The sequence below is a fragment of the Lolium rigidum genome, chromosome 6 (assembly GCF_022539505.1).
Source record: "Lolium rigidum isolate FL_2022 chromosome 6, APGP_CSIRO_Lrig_0.1, whole genome shotgun sequence".
Lineage (NCBI taxonomy): Eukaryota > Viridiplantae > Streptophyta > Magnoliopsida > Poales > Poaceae > Lolium > Lolium rigidum.
In genome coordinates this window covers 209881888-209899593 of record NC_061513.1, presented here as the reverse complement: position 1 = coordinate 209899593, position 17706 = coordinate 209881888, and the positions used below count along the sequence as shown (strand labels likewise).

Here is a 17706-nt window from a genome sequence, read left to right as displayed (position 1 = left end):
CGGGTCTTATTCGAAGACTTGGAGACCAACTCTTGGGGATCCACCTATATAATGAGGGGCCAAGGGAGGGGGCCGGCCACCCCAAGACCACAACCTGGCCGCCCCCCTTGAGTGGCCGGCCACCCCCTCCCAAACCCTAGCCGTCCCCTTCTCCTCCATAGCTCTCGCGTGCTTTAGCGAAGCTCCGCCGGAGTTCTCCACCGCCACCGACACCACGCCGTCGTCTTGTCGGATTCAAGAGGAGCTACTACTTCCGCTGCCCGGCTGGAACGGGAGGTGGACGTCGTCTTCATCAACAACCGAACGTGTGACCGAGTACGGAGGTGCTGCCCGTTCGTGGCGCCGGAACCGATCGTGATCAAGATCTTCTACGCGCTTTTGCAAGCGGCAAGTGAACGTCTACCGCAGCAACAAGAGCCTCATCTTGTAGGCTTTGGAATCTCTTCAAGGGTGAGACTCGATACCCCCTCGTTGCTACCGTCTTCTAGATTGCATCTTGGCTTGGATTGCGTGTTCGCGGTAGGAATTTTTTTGTTTTCTATGCAACGTTGTCCTACATATACATAACATTGATGTTAAACGAATGAAATTGAATGATAATTCTACTTATATGTGGCACTGTCGTCTTGGTCATATTGGAGTGAAACGCATGAAGAAACTCCATACTGATGGATTACTTGAATCACTTGACTTTGAGTCACTTGATAGATGCGAAGCATGTCTAATGGGAAAAATGACTAAGACTCCATTTTACTGGTATGATGGAGCGAGCTACTCGACTTATTGGAAATCATACATACCGATGTATGCGGACCAATGAGCGTAGCATCGCGCGGTGGTTATCGTTATGTTCTAACCTTCACGAGATGATGCGAGTAGATATGGGTATATCTATTTCATGAAACATAAATCCGAAACTTTTGAGAAGTTTAAGGAATTCCAAAGTGAAGTAGAAAATCAACGTAACAAGAAGATTAAATTTCTACGATCTGATCGCAGAGGTGAATATCTGAGTTATGAGTTTGGCATGCATTTAAAGAAATGCGGAATACTTTCACAATTGACACCGCCGGGAACACCACAACGAAACGGTGTGTCCGAACGTCGTAATCGAACTCTCTTAGATATGGTTCGTTCTATGATGTCTCTTACTGATTTGCCGTTATCATTTTGGAGTTATGCATTAGAGACAGCCGCATTCACTTTAAATAGAGCACCATCAAAATCCGTAGAAACGACACCGTAGGAATTATGGTTTAATAAGAAACCTAAGCTGTCGTTCCTTAAAGTTTGGGGTTGCGAAGCCTATGTAAAAAAGTTACAACCGGACAAGCTAGAACCCAAAGCGGAGAAATGCGTCTTCATAGGATACCCTAAGGAAACTATAGGGTACACTTTCTATCACAGATCCGAAGGCAAAATCTTTGTTGCTAAGAACGGAACCTTTCTTGAGAAAGAATTTCTCACTAAAGAATTGACTGGAAGAAAAAGTAGAACTCGATGAGATTGATGAATCTATACTCGTTGATCAGAGTAGCGCGATCATCGGAAGTTGTACCTGTACCGCCTACACCGACAACGAGAGGAAGCTAATGATAATGATCATGAAACTTCGAACGAGGAAACTACCGAACCTCGCGGATCGACAAGGGAACGTGCCACTCCTGATTGGTATGATCCTTGTCTAAATGTCATGATTGTGGATAACAATGATGAGGACCCTGCGACGTATGAAGAAGCGATGATGAGCCTAGATTCCAACAAATGGCAAGAAGCCATGAAATCCGAAATGGGATCCATGTATGACAACAAAGTATGGACTTTGGTAGACTTACCTGATAGCCGCAAGGCTGTCGAGAATAAATGGATCTTCAAGAGAAAAACAGATGCTGATGGTAATATTAACGTCTATAAATCTCGACTTGTCGCAAAGGGTTTCCGACAAATTCAAGGTGTTGACTACGATGAGACTTTCTCACCTGTAGCGAAGCTAAAATCTGTGAGGATTTTGTTCGCAATAGCTGCATTTTTCGATTATGAGATTTGGCAGATGGATGTCAAAACGGCGTTCCTTAATGGAGACATTGAGGAAGAGTTGTATATGGTACAACCCAAAGGTTTTGTCGATCCTAAAAATGCTGACAAAGTATGCAAACTTCAGCGTTCAATTTATGGACTGAAGCAAGCATCAAGAAGTTGGAACCGACGCTTTGATAAGGTAATCAAAGACTTCAGGTTTATACAGTGCCATGGAGAGGCCTGTATTTACAAGAAAGTGAGTGGGAGCTCTGTAGCATTCCTGATATTATATGTAGATGGCATATTATTGATTGGGAATGATATAGAACTATTAAGCAGTGTAAAAGGTTATTTGAATAACAGTTTTTCAATGAAAGACCTTGGTGAAGCATCGTATATATTAGGCATCAAGATTTATAGAGATAGATCAAGACGCCTAATAGGGCTATCACAGAGTACATACTTGGACAAGATTCTAAAGAAGTTTAGAATGGACGAAAGTAAGAAAGGGTTTTTACCTATGTTACCGGGCAAGGTCTTGTGTAAGACTCAAGGACCGGCTACGGCGAGAAGAAAGAGAAAGGACGAGTCGGATCCCCTATGCTTCGGCGAGTAGGCTCTATTATGTATGCCATGCTATGTACAAGACCGGATATAGCGCATGCGCGTTAGTTTGACTAGCAGATATCAAAGTGATCCGGGAATGGAACACTGGACAGCGGTCAAGAATATCCTGAAGTACTTGAAAAGAACTAAGGATATGTTTCTTTGTTATGGAGGTGACCAAGAGCTCGTTGTAACAAGTTACACCGATGCAAGTTGGAACACCGATCCCGATGACTCTAAGTCACGGTGCGGGTACGTGTTTATATTGAATGGTGCTGCGATGAACCGGGCAAGCTCGAAGCGGTGCACGGTGGCGAAGTCTTCAACGAGAATCAGAGTACATAGCGGCTTCGGAGGCTTCATCGAAGCGGTATGGATGAAGAGGTTCATTGTAGAGCTCGGTGTGGTTCCTAGTGCATTGGACCCACTAGTCATATACTGTGACAACATGGGTGCCATCGCCAATGCACAAGAACCAAGGTCACACAAGAGGCTGAAGCATATCAAGCTGCGTTACCACACGATTCGCGAGTACATCGAAGATGAAGAAGTAAAGATTTGCAAAGTACACACTGATCTGAATGTAGCAGATCCGTTGACTAAAGCTCTCCCTAGGGCAAAGCATGACCAACACCAGAATGCCATGGGTGTTAGGTTCCTTACAATGTAATCTAGATTATTGACTCTAGTGCAAGTGGGAGAGCTGTTGGAGATATGCCCAAGAGGCAATAATAAAAGTGGTTATTATATATCTTTATGTTTATGATAAATGTTTATATACCATGCTATAATTGTATTAACCGAAATATTGATACATGTGTGATATGTAAACAACAAAGAGTCCCTAGTATGCCTCTTATCTAGCTTGTTGATTAATGGATGATTAGTTTCATAATCATGAACATTGGATGTTATTAATAACAAGGTTATATCATTGTATGAATGATGTAATGGACACACCCAATTAAGCGTAGCATAAGATCACGTCATTAAGTTATTTGCTATAAGCTTTCGATACATAGTTACCTAATCCTTATGACCATGAGATCATGTAAATCACTTATACCGGAAAGGTACTTTGATTACATCAAACGCCACTGCGTAAATGGGTGGTTATAAAGGTGGGATTAAGTATCCGGAAAGTATGAGTTGATGCATATGGATCAACAGTGGGATTTGTCCATCCCGATGACGGATAGATATACTCTGGGCCCTCTCGGTGGAATGTCGTCTAATGTCTTGCAAGCATATGAATAAGTTCATAAGAGACCACATACCACGGTACGAGTAAAGAGTACTTGTCAGGAGATGAGGTTGAACAAGGTATAGAGTGATACCGATGATCAAACCTCGGACAAGTAAAATATCGCGTGACAAAGGGAATTGGTATCGTATGTAAATGGTTCATTCGATCACTAAAGTCATCGTTGAATATGTGGGAGCTATTATGGATCTCCAGATCCCGCTATTGGTTATTGGTCGGAGTGAGTACTCAACCATGTCCGCATAGTTCGCGAACCGTAGGGTGACACACTTAAAGTTGGATGTTGAAATGGTAGAACTTGAATATGGAATGGAGTTCGAATATTTGTTCGGAGTCCCGGATGAGATCCCGGACATCACGAGGAGTTCGGAATGGTCGGAGAATAAGATTCATATATAGGAAGTCATTTTATAAGATTTAAAATGATCCGGAAGGTTCTATGGAAGGTTCTAGAAGGTTCTAGAAAAATCCGGAAGAAACCACTAAGGAAGGAGGAGTCCCGGTGGGACTCCACCTCCCATGGCCGGCCAACCCTAAGGGGGAGGAGTCCCAAGTGGACTCCCTAAGGGGGCCGGCCACCCCCACATGGAAGGGGGAATCCCACCCCAAGTGGGATCCCCACCTTGGGTAGGTTTCCCTATCACATGGAAGGTTTTGGGTTCGGGTCTTATTCGGAGACTTGTAGTCCAACACTTGGGGCTTCCACCTATATAATGAGGGGCCAAGGGGAGGGGGCCGGCCACCCCAAGACCACAAGGTGGCCGCACCCCTTAGTGGCCGGCGCCCCCCTCTCCCAAACCCTAGCGGCCTCTCTCCTCCACCACATCCCGCACGCTTAGCGAAGCTCCGCCGGGTTTCTCCACCACCACCGACACCACGCCGTCGTGCTGTCGGATTCAAGAGGAGCTACTACTTCCGCTGCCCGCTGGAACGGGGAGGTGGACGTCGTCTTCATCAACAACCGAGCGTGTGACCGAGTACGGAGGTGCTGCCCGTTCGTGGCGCCGTGATCAAGATCTTCTACGCGCTTTTGCAAGCGGCAAGTGAACATCTACCGCAGCAACAAGAGCCTCATCTTGTAGGCTTTGGAATCTCTTCAAGGGTGAGACTCGATAATCCCCTCGTTGCTACCGTCTTCTAGATTGCATCTTGGCTTGGATTGCGTGTTCGCGGTAGGAATTTTTTTGTTTTCTATGCAACGAATCCCTACACGCCTTTCCGAATAGGCACATCGCACTTGTCGTGGTGGCCCCCAAGAAGTCCACCACATACAAGTTATTTTCGCGATACCCAACGAATGCGACTTTTAGAGTCTTGCTCCACAAAAGGACCACAATATCATTACCAATGAAGACGGCAAAACCCATCTTGCCAAGGGCGGAAACGGATAACAAATTGTAACCAAGGGTTTTGACAAGCATGACATCCACAAGAGTAACGTTGTGTGCAACCACAACCTTGCCAAAACACAATACTTCGGATGAAGAATTATCGCCAAAGGAGACGGTGATATCATTTATGTTGGGCCTCAACTCCTTGACAAGATTCTTGCCGCCGGTCATATGACTTGTGCACCCACTATCAAGCACCCATTTTGACCCTCCGGTGGCATAGTCCTACATGAGATCAATTCTTGGATTTAGGTACCCATTTTTCAATGGGTCCTCTTTTGTTAGCAACAAGTGTCTTTGGGACCCAAATAGACCAAGCAACATAACCATCATATGGGCCAACATATTTTGCATAAACATCACCATAATAATCTTTAAATAAAACATAGTGAGGGTTAGCAATTCCCACACCATCATCATTAATGGTTTTGGCCTTTGGGGCTTCACCATTAGTGATAGCTTTCTTCTTTTCTTGTGCGGTCTTGGCCTTCTTCTTGTTTGCCTTCTTTGCCTTGGCATTAAAGCCAATGCCCTCCTTTCCATTGTTTGATCTTTATTTACTCAAAATATCATCCAAAGATAACTTATTTTGGGGAGAGGAGGCCTTAGCAAGTTCATCCTTTATCCTAGCATTTTCCTCAATAATATTTGCATGATCACAAGTAGAAGTAGAAGAGCTAGGCATATCATATTTAGTAAGCCTAATTTGAATTTGCTCATTAGACTTGGAGAGGAGAGAGTGTTCACTCTTCAAGGCTTTGTGAGCCTTGTCTAGTTCATCTAGATCCTTCACAAGTTTCTCATGATCAACACCAAATTTTTCCTTTTCCTTAAGCACTTTTACCTTAGCCTTAGCAAGATCTCTTTCTTTTGTAAGCTTAGCAATTTCATCTTGAGGTTCTTCAAGAGTTTCTAGCCTCTCTTCAAGAGAAGTTATAGTTTCTTGTCCTTCCTCAAGGGCATTTTTAAGAGCGGCTATTTCAAGAGAATCCTCTCTTTCTATTTGACATTTTTTATCAAGAGTATCATCTAGTTGTGCTAGACGAACCATGAGAGCCGAAACATGCCTTTTAGTGTCACCTTTCAAGTTAAGAATGAATTCATCAAAATCAAGCATTTCATGTTTCATTTTTAAGCTACCATGATCAACCCCTAGAGCATTTGATATGATAGGTATAGAGGGGTTAGGGGATGATACCTCGGAAGATTTAGCCATGAGGCAACTTTCCTACTTCGTTTGAACATCCTCATTGGGGGATTCAATTGGTGATGAAGAGTTGTTGGAGAGAGAAGCAAGAGCAACCAATCCATTAGAAGATTCATCTTCTTCTTCATCATCATCATCATAATCTCCGGATGTGTATTCTTCTTGAGTTGATAGCACAATAGATGTGTCCAAGGAGGACCTTGCCATGAAGCAATGTGCATTCTTGATGAGAGGGTTCTCATTGGGGGATTCAAAGAGAGATGAAGAGGGAATATTGGTGGTGGCAATGGCGGCCACTTCCTTTGAAGTTTCTTATTCATCACTACTACTCTCAACTTCATCGGAAGAATACTCTTCCTTAGTCATTAGCATAATTCTTGAAGGCCTCTTGTTCTTCTTACTCTTGTTGTAGAATTTCTTGTTGGGGGCCTTTGAATCTTTGCTCTTGTCCTTGGGAATGAGCCTTCCACCACGAGTTTCCCTATGCTCATAGGGGCATTGGGCGATGAAATGGTTCTTGTCACCACAATTGTAGCACGATCTTGCTCTTGGGCCCAAACTCTTGAACCCGCTTGAGTTGTTCCTCTTGATGTTATCTTCCTTTGCCTTGGATGGATCAACCCAAAAGGTTTTTGCATGGAATGCCATGTGGTCATTGTAGTGGTATTCCAAATCTTTCGGATAGGACATACTCCAAGATGTCCTATATGGTTTTTGAGGGTTCACTTCTTCCACGGTGTTGACCGTCAATGCAAGGTTGGTCCCTCTTGACATCCCAATGGCACGATTGCGAGAATCTTGAGAGTTTTGTTCGAGCACCTTGAGAGCTTGCAACTCATGCACCACTTGTTGGGAGGTGAGAGAAGGAAAGCTTTCTCTCCCAACTAGAGTCTTGACATCAATGGGTTCAAACGGCATCATGCAATCAATATACTTATCCTTGATCCAAAAGTCATCAATATGTTGGGCACCCACATTCCGAAAAGCATCGGCAACGGTGATAAGTATTCTATATATGACTTGATGATCTTCATCCGGTATCCTCATGAATCGCTCGGCTTGATTCCCAAGAGCACTATACTTGTTTCTCTTCATGCTTTCACTTCCCATGAAGCTAGAGGCCAAGCCCTCCCAAGCTTCCTTGGCGGTTGCGAAATTCCGAACAAGGGCCAAGTCCTTTGTCCCCACATTAGTTTGAATCATGTGCAAGGCAATGGAGTTGAGTTGGTTGTCAACCTCTTCTCTTCTAGTCAACTTATCGGGGTTGTAAGGCTTGTACCCTTCCAAAATGATTCTCAATAGTTCATTGGAGGCACTACAAACATGAGAGCGAAACTCAAATTGCCAAGTAGCAAAATCTTGATCATTAAACTTGGGTGGGTCACATCTAGTGTTTATATGAGGATGAGGAACCTGGATGTCGGGTGAGCGGAAAGGTGGAGCAACGGCATGGTAGCTCGCACCCACACTTGTTGCCTTAGGAGAGGTAATGGGGATTTTATTATTGTCTAAGTGATCACTCTCCAAGGGTGTGTTAGAAGAGGGTGAGTCCGAAGCATCTCCCTTTTCTAACCCACTCTTGTCCCTTTCCTCTATGACGGGCTGACAGAGGCAACCGGCGGCAAAATCTCGGAAATCAATTTCCTCATGCTTTCCATTTGAGCTTCCATGGAGGACCTCAAAGATGTTTACTTCAACTTGAGATCATCCATGGAGACCGGCTTCGCGGCCCCTTCCGTAACCTCATCGTTCGGCATACTCTTAGGCGGTTAAGCCCGAAATAAGAGCCGGGGCTCTGATACCAATTGAAAGGATCGTATGCCGCACCTAGAGGGGGGAGGGTGAATAGGTGCTAACCAATTTTAGTTCTTTTTCAATTTAGGCTTGACACAAAGGTAAATCCACTAGATATGCAACTATGTGAATTTACCTATATGACAAGGCTAACAACTAAGCAAGATATAGCTACGCAATATATAGGGGAGATAATCGGATAGAAGTAACTAAGAGTGGAGCACGCGGAGACACGGAGTTGATTCCCGTAGTTCTCTTCCTTTGCAAGAAGGTACGTCTACGTTTGGAGGAGTGTGGTCGCTACGAAAGCCAGACCAATGCCACAAAGGCTTCACTCAGGTCTCCTGTGAGCACCGCCACGAAGGCCTAGCCCACTTCCACTAAGGGATTTCCTCGAGGCGGAAACCGGGCCTTTACAAGGTTCTTGGGGCCCACATCCACAACCAAATTGGAGGCTCCCAAATCTATAACAACACAACAATCAACAAGAACACATCAACAACAAACAACTGGGATTCCAAAGAGGAACACTAGCAAGGGGGGCCCTCAACAAAATGAGGGGGAAATGCAAATCGCTTTGGTGAAGATGTAGATCGGGTTCTTCTCCTTCGATTCTCCAAAGCTCAAGGGATTTGGGTGGTTGAGGGAGGAGATCTGACGATTTTGGTGTTCTTGGTGGCTCAGCAATGGTGGAACAAGTCTTGAGGGTTTGAGCAAACTTCCAAGGTAGGAGAAGGGTCCCTTTTATACCCCACCAACTTTTCTGCCCGTTGGAACGACATCGGCGGCAGTGCCGGCCTCTTGACTTAGGGCACAACTGGTCGACAGAGCTGGCCGGTAATGCCGGAGAGGAACCACCGGTAGTGCCGGGGTGCATCCACTGGTAGTGACGGAGTGCATCCACCGGCAGTGCCGACCACAGTAAAGCTTCAACTATACACTTCTCTTCTTTTTGAGTGGATCGAGATTATCAGATATGGTACCTTTTCTTTATTTGTCACTCACTTAGCATGCAGTTAGATTGTCACCAGTGTTGTTAACAAACACGCAAAACCCTAGAGATCATGAAATGCTCTTTCAGCGGCGCCTCCGGATCTCCGCGATGCGGGCGCGGCCGGAGCCCGGGATCAGCGGCACCGGAACCCGATCTGGGCTCAGGTGCAAGCCGTTGGGGAGGTGCACGTCGCCCCACGGCATTGGGACGCCAGCCTCCCAGAACATCTGCGCCACTGCTACTGTGATGTAGATCCGGTCGCGGATGGGAGCCGACGGCCCCATGTCGAACGCCGCCGGCACGGTTCGCCGGCTGCTGCCGGCCTCGTGGTCGTTGTCGGACGGCTCGAACTCTCGCTTCGGGGCCATGGCGGCGCGGAAGGTCGAGCTCATGCGTGCGGCCGGAGTGGAGAGTGGGGACTGGATAGGGACAGTGCCCCTCCCCAATCCACATTTAATAGGACTGGGGCACCAATAGGTGGGCCAAACACGCGGACCAGGCGGACATGCGAGGACGCCGCGTGCCATACCCGGCCACACAAACCTGGCCCAGATTTGGGCCGGGTTTGGATCGTCCCGGACACCGCGGCCATCCGCATTTGCGATGCGTGGCGCGTTGGACCGCAGTTTTGTCCGATTCGACCCATCCGGACGCGCGGACGCGGCATGTGTCGCCGCCGCGTTGGAGATGCCCTTATCCCTAGAAAAACACGAGTCCTACTGTATTTCTAAACCACAAGTCCCCTCCTCGTGTTTTCTCCCTGGAAGAGCAGCGAGCCTTCCCCGCTGGATTTGAGGTGATTGGGTTTCCACCCAACACATGGTTGATTATGCACAACATACACACTTATCCCTTCCTGCAAGACAAAGGCCTAAGGGTTTTGGAGGAACCTGATGTCGACATCCTTATTTTTGTTTTCGTGGAGTCGAGACACGTTATATTGAAGAGGTGTGTTTCAGTGTCCCCCGCACTCAACCCCTCGCGATCACTAAATTTAAAGGAATAAATTAGCCCACAGAAAGGTATCTGGGCCAGTTTGCATCAAAGGGGAAGTTTACGGTAGGAGTTTTAGAGAATATAATTTATGTACAGAAAAATCATTGACTATTATATTGAATAAATTAACTTTCATCCTAGCTTCCTTTGAAATCTTTGTGCAATGGGCTATTATTCTGTAGGAACTTTGGAGGAAGCCAAACCTCCAGACAATTTTTTGCGAGATTTATTTTGTTTCTTCGGTTTTCATCCGTGTCATTCAAACAGTTTTGAAGCTTTTATATTGCCGGTTGGTTCAGTAGGAGTCCATGATATATGTTGTTGATATGACATGTTTGTTGGTTGAGAAACAAATTCAAGTTAGATGCGATAAAATTGTACGTACCGATATACTCGTACTACAAGTTTGCACATGCAGTCATACCCCGCTGCAATGCGGTGTCTTGCATACAGAACTTCTCAAGATACAGCCAATGACTACCTGTGCATGACGGATTCGACATGTTTAAAGACTGTCTACAGGTTTTGCCGAGCCGTCATAGCGGTGTTTGGTGGGGATTATTTGAGAGCACCAACGGCACATGGACAACTCAAATCGTGGAACAAAATGCAGCCCGAGGGTTTCTTTGGATGCTAGGAAGCATCGACTGTATGCATTGTGGTTGGAAGAATTGCCCTTTTGCTTGGCAATGGATCTACAAGCGGCATACCGGTGAGTGCAGTGTCATATTTGAGGTGGTGGCAGACTATGACCTTTGGATTTGGCATGCTTTCTTTGGCATGGCATAAAAAAACAATGATATCAACGTGCTGCAGCGTTCTCCGGTGTTTTCCAGGCAGGCTGAGGGAGAAGCTCCTGCCGTAAACTTTGAGGTAAAGAGTCACGCATACAACAAGGGGTACTATCTAGTTGTTGGTATCTATCCAACGTATTCTACATTTGTGAAGACAATCCCGACTCCAGCTTCGGAGATGGACGCTTATTTTGCGACATGCCAAGAAGTAGCTCACAAGGATGTTGAGCGTGCTTTTGGGGTGCTTTAGCAACGTTTCGCTGTTGTTAGGTACCCTGCTCTCACATGGTCTGAGTCTCAGATGTGGGAGATGATGAACGTTTGTGTGATCATGCACAACATGATCATTGAGCGAGCACGACAAACCTGTGCATGATGATCAACCATTTAATTACCAGGGGTTTCTTGTGAAGTAGAGCATGTACCACAACAATTTGCCGCTTTCCTTCACATGCATCAAGAAATTCGAGATGCAGATGTTCATGGTCAACTTCAGGCAGATCTGGTTGCGCATTTGTGGGCGAGAAGAGGAGCCACCAACAACGCATGATTTAATTTTAATTATTATACGAATATTTTTTTTGTATTTGTGTTAAACTATATTAAAATATTGTACGAATAATTTTGTTTGATAAATATTGTTTTAAAATATTATGAAAGATTTTGGGGGCGCCGGTTTGGAAGACGCCGGTGTGGAACCCGTTCCCGAAATGAAGGATGATGTGCTGACGTCTATTTGAGGGCCAACGATGGAGATGCTCTACCCCGCCGTGCTTTCTCCATGGAAGAGCAACAAGCCTCCCCCGATGGGTTTGAGGTGATTGTGTTTCCACCCAACACATGGCTGATTATACACACTAATTCATTCATGCAAAACAAAGGCCTCAGGGTTTTGGAGGAATCAGATGTCGACATCCTTCTTTCTGTCTTCGTGGAGTCGAGACACGTTATTTTGTTTTGAGCTCAGACACATTATATTGAAGAGGTGTGCTCCCCCCACTCACCCCCTCTCAACACTAAAGTTAAATGGATAAGTTAGCCACGAAAAGGTATCAGATCCTAACCATCCACAGTTGGCCAAAGTTTGATGAGGGGAGACACCGAAGCAAAAGCCTATATTAAATGCAATTTTTCCCCCTAGATCAGTCTGCATAAGGAAAAAAATGTACAGTAGAAGTTTCAGAGGATATAGTTTATGTATAGAAAAATTCATTGAATATTATTTTGAACAAATGAACTTTCATCCTAGTTTCCTTTGAAATCTTTGTGCAATGGGCTATTATTCTATAGAAACTTTGAAGGAAAGCAAACCTCCAGACAGATTTTTCTGAGATTTATTTTGTTTCTTTGTTTTTTTCCCGTGTCATTCAAACCATTTTGAAGCTTTTATGTTGCGGGTTGGTTCGCTAAGAGTCCATGATATACGTTGTTGATATGGTGACACATTTGTGGGTTAAGAAACAAATTCAAGTTAGGGCATCTCTAGCGGCGCGACGCAAACGGACGCTGAGCGACCGTTTGTGTCCGCCGTGACCGAAAATGCGTCTGGGGCATGTTCCAGCGGGGCGACGCAAAGTGACCGGGCCGTCCGCGGAGACGCAAACCTGGCCCAAATATGCGCCAGGTTTGCGTCTCGGTGGACGCTCGGCGGACGCGCAAAGTGTCCGCTCGCTTCCCCACCGGGCCCGCCTGGCAGCGGCACAACTGCTTCGTCTTCTGCGGTATTACTTCTGGGCGGCGCGCTGCAGCCTTTGCAGAGGCCGCGTTAATGGCGTGCCTCGGCTTCCGCGAGCGTGCGCATCTAGTAGGCCTCTTAAAGGGACGCTGCCGGCGCCCATTTCCCCGACCAAAACCATTGGCAAAATCCCACACTAGCCACCACGCGGACGCCATGGGGAAGAAATGCTGGCCGTTCCGGAAGACGAAGAACGACCAGGAGGCTAGCGGCTCGCGTTCCGGCAAGAAAGCACGGGTCGGCCGGTACGTCCGCGTTGACCTTGCTCGGCAGCTATGGGAGGAAAACCGGCCGGTACCATGGCCGGACGCGAACTTGCCGGGAGGGGGCTGGTACCTGAACTCGCGGCGCGTGCCGGTCCCCCCCGTGCCGCGCTCGGGCCTAGAGCGGCGCGACGAGGTGCGGCGCCGCCGCGCGGTGTTACCGCCGGATCTGCGGGAGGATCCGGCGTACGCGCTAAACTCCTACAACTGGATTTCCTTCGGGGCGTGGGAGTTCGACGGCAAAAGATGGCAAAAGATGAGATCAAACCGTCAGTCAAACAACGGCTCGCCCCTCTTTATACTTTGCCTTTGCTGCATCCACTAGCCGACGAACTGAAAAGGCGCTCCTTTTCTGTCAAGAAAGAAAGAAAAGGCTCTCTTTTGATTTCTGGACGGATGCCAGGTTACAGCTCTGACCTGCAGCGGCAGAGGCATGGTGGACCGAGCTCTGGCCTCTGGCAAGACCCAACACAGCTCGCCTGGCAACCGATCGAAACCAAGTGGTGCACTTTGCACGTTCGAAAATTCGAAATGCACCGCGGTGCCGTCGGTCTGTCCCGTGACCAGACACCAACACGATCCAGTTCCGACGAGCCGTTTCACTCCACTCGCCGGTCGCTTCGGTCTGCTCTGCTCTGCTCTGCTCGCCGCCTTAAAACCCTAACCCCCGCATTCACCACCGGCACCACACGCGCAGGCTCAGGCGCACAACAGCAGCACAGACCACCAGACCGAGGTAGCCGAGTCGAGATGGCGGCCGCCGCGTCGCCGTCGTGGGTCATCCTGGGGAGCGTGTCGCGGGTGGCGGCCTCCGACGCCGACCTCCCACCGGGCGCCGACCTCTCCCTCGCCCTGCCGGCGCCGCCGCGCGTCGCGATCCTCACCATCCCGCCGCGCATCTTCCCGGGACGCACCACCCCGCACAACTTCCCGTCCGTGCTCGCCGCCGACGCCTCGGGCCTCCTCCTGCTCCACGCCGACCAGGGCCCCGCCACGGGCCCCACCATCATCGACCTCCCCAACCGCCAGGAGTTCTGCTGGCTCCCCACCGTCGCCGGCTACTTCGTGCTCGACGCCAACTCCGCCTCCGCCCTCCCGCTCCCCAACGCCAAGTACATCATGCACCCGGGCCACCTCGGCCTCCTCGCCTCCCCCGCCGGCGACGGCCACTACGTGGTCGCCGAGCTGCAGATGATCCTCGGCGGCGACACCGCCGACATCCTCTGCTTCTCCTCCAAGGTCGGGGAGTGGGTCTTCAAGAAGGTCGCCTACCCGCTGCCGTCCCGCCTGCTCGGCCCCAACGGCGTCGTCTCGCACGCCGGGAGGCTCTGGTGGGTCGACCTCTCCTGGTGCCTCCTCACCGCCGACCCCTTCGCCGACGCGCCGTCGCTCAAGGTCGTCCCGCTTCCGGAGGGCAAGGCGCTCAAGCCCAGGGAGGCCTGGGGGCTGCTCGACAAGTACCGCTGCGTCGGCGTCAGCGCCGGCAAGCTGCGCTTCGTGGACATGTACAGGAACCGCGACGCCGGCGGCGCCGCGCAGATCAGCGTGTGGACGCTCGCCGATCCGGACTCCACCGAGTGGACGCTCGAGTGCCAGGCCACCTTCGGGGAGATCTGCGACGACGTCACCTACAAGGCCAGCGGTCTGCCGAGGAAGATCCCTGTGCTTGCGCTCATCCACCCCACCAACCCCGACGTCGTCTACTTCTTCCTGGACGAGTACATGCTCGGCGTCGACGTGCGTGCTCGCAAGCTGGTGGAGTGCGAGGTCTACGACCTGGTTGAGCCGCCCACCGAACACGTCGCCACCCGTTTCGTTCACGCTTGGCAGCTGCCACGGGCTCTCTGCTCAGGTAATTCTTCTGCTCTGCCTTCTCTGTAGATTCTCGTTGTTGCTTCCTCCAAAAAATAAAGATTCTTGTTGCTTCCCCTATATATATAAAAAAAGATTCTTGTTGCTTGCTTAGTGATTGCGAAAGGCGTGATTTTGTGAAACATTGTGAGTATGCATGGTGTGTGATATCCTAACCCAACATTTCAGTTGTGGGAGAGATTAGAGAACAGATGCAAACCTTGGAATTTCAGGATGTGTTAGTTGTACTAGTTATGTACAGTGTAAGGTTAAAAATGAGGCTTATAGAGTACATCACTTGTAGAGTACATGATCCTGTGTGGGAGATATATGAATCCTAGTACTGAAGCAGATCTATGCTAATTTGTTATTCAGCCAACATTAGCGTAAGCACATGTCCAATATAAATGTTCCCCTTTTCGAAAAAAAAGGCACTGGGTTGGTCTATATGTTTTGTTTGGCAACTTGCTATGAGTTTATCTTCAAAGTAATTATAAGATTTTAAGTGCTATCTATGTTCGATTTCTTTCGAGTGCTTGTTTACAAAGCTTGCGTACATGTCATTGTACATGATTTTTCAATAAATATAAGGCATTGTAATCAATACTACAATGCTAGCTGTAGCCCCATATACAACTATAGTAACCCATGGACATGTGAGTTGCTTGATCTTGTAGCTCATTATGGATTCTACTGCTAGATTAATGGCTGCTTCATTCTTAGTTTTTAGTGTTGTTTCATGTATGCTAATATGTCTCTGCTAAGGCTGTACATTTTGCTAATTAATTTGACTGCTGTTAGCTGGGCCTAACACTACCACTGAGATCTAACTTAGATACTTTATTTAACATTGCCAATAATTTTCTTTGCAAAGCACCGTGCTAATTAAGCCAGTACTAAATAAGTGAAATGTGTTATAAGGTATTCCATTCATGTGTTTCATGTGGTTCCTTGAGTAAGATGCATCTCAAACATTTAAGTTATATTTTTCCAAAGATACTGCTTACTACTTCACTACATATACATGCACATTTCTGACTGAATTGTCTCCAAGGTTCAATATAAGTATTTGGCTTATTGAAACATAGCATCCTTCTTGAATTGTACCTAGGATCATGTGCCATTTTTTGTTTTCAAGACATGCAAATGGTCCGATTTGTTATGCGTATATAGTGAATCATCTGGTAGGCAAAAGTACCACACTGAGCAAGCCTATTGAAGTGAATTGCCAAATGAGTTATTTTTATTTATTTCATACATTTCGTTGAAGGCACATTATGTTTCTTGACACTTTGTTGTGTTTCACTGAATAGTGTATACATGCAAATGTCTCATTAAATTATTTTAGGAGTTCCTGTTTCGATTTGAATGTTTCATCAGATTCCATGATTAATAGCGACTTCCTTAAATCTAGTATCTTTGTTTGTAGAACTGGATAGTTGGTAGCAGAATCTTTTTGGTATGTGCCTGCTCCTTCTATTTTTATTAGGTCCAGTTTTAGGCGTGACAAAGTTTTGTAGTCATGAATCGGCTATTTAACCAAGTACTAGTACAGTAGTACTACCAACTTGTTGTATCTGTTTGTCTATAACCCATACATGCAGCATAGATCAAATAGACTGAAGCCTTTATGCCTTGGCTAATTTTAATATGCTCTGCCCTTTGAAGGTTCTACAAAGGAGACTGAAGATGGCGTGAATGAAGATCTGCGAGACGAAAATGGAGAATAAGCACTAGCTGCGGTTAACTTCTTAACAGGTTACGTCAATTAAGTTGTATATATGTCCATTAACCAATCTAAGTGTCTCTTCTTCCAACACATACGGTGGCCTGACACACACACACACTTCATTTGTCGCAGGTAGTTGAAGTAATATATCAAATTATCAGGTGGCAACGGCGTCTTCTGGGATATTGCGGAAACGTTTTGCTTGCTTTTTCACTGTTTTAGTTCAGACGTCGGTAGTTCTTGTCTTAAAAATTTCTGGCTATGTTGATTCACCATCTTGGCTCTGAACTAAAGGGATTTTGGTGAATGTAATACTATATTGTTATGTTTCTATCTCTTGTCCGTGACTAAATTATTGTCAAGGTTTTACCTTGTTAGCTCGGTGAATTCGTTTTCTTTTTCTGGGTCTCTTCAGTGATTTCTTCCTTTGCGCAACATGTTGGATTTCCAGATGTAACTCCATAGCAGATTCACGGTGATTGTCTTCCATGGCCCTCCGAAGAGCAAAATCCATCTGATTGAACTTGCGCATACTTGCTCTTAGAACTAATCTGGTCTGTGAAACTGGTTATGAGAGCCCCAATCGTCCAGGACAGCTCAAGTTTCAGCACCAGTCCTCTCTTCTTACATCTGTCATCCCACGTTGTGTTCGCCCACTCCAGCTTCTTGTTCTTCCAGGGTTCATTGTTGCATTGCTCCACACAATGGCCGGTCTCAACTTCATTAGGCAAAAAAGTTTCTAGGAGGTAGTCATCTTCACCTCAACTTAAAACCTAGTTGTGAAGAATGCAACCAAGAACCAACCTGACTTGGGTCTCTTAAGTGTCGAACGGTTTTTGGCCAAGAACCTTGAACCTATTTTTTAAAGCAGCAATTGCCCTCTCAATGGTGACGCTAATTCTAGAGTGTGTAAGATTGAACGATTGCTTTGCATTCAGCGGTTTGTTCTTTGCACTGAACTCGTTGAGATGGTACTTTGTTTTCCTAAAGGTGGTAGAATCCGAGGTCAACATGCATATCCATCATCTTCTAGGTAGAACTTACCATCAGGGATTTTTAACCC

At 46.9% G+C, this 17706-nt stretch overlaps 1 protein-coding gene across 1 annotated transcript; it reads left to right on the top strand.

Moving 5' to 3' along the window:
* Window positions 1-13813: 13813 nt before the first annotated feature.
* Window positions 13814-16870, top strand: LOC124663717. Its single transcript, XM_047201391.1, has 3 exons — window positions 13814-14915; window positions 16583-16672; window positions 16776-16870. The coding sequence occupies exons 1-2, from the start codon at window positions 13814-13816 to the stop codon at window positions 16642-16644; spliced, it is 1164 nt and encodes a 387-aa protein (XP_047057347.1). The 3' UTR covers window positions 16645-16672; window positions 16776-16870.
* The last annotated feature ends 836 nt before the right edge of the window (window positions 16871-17706 follow it).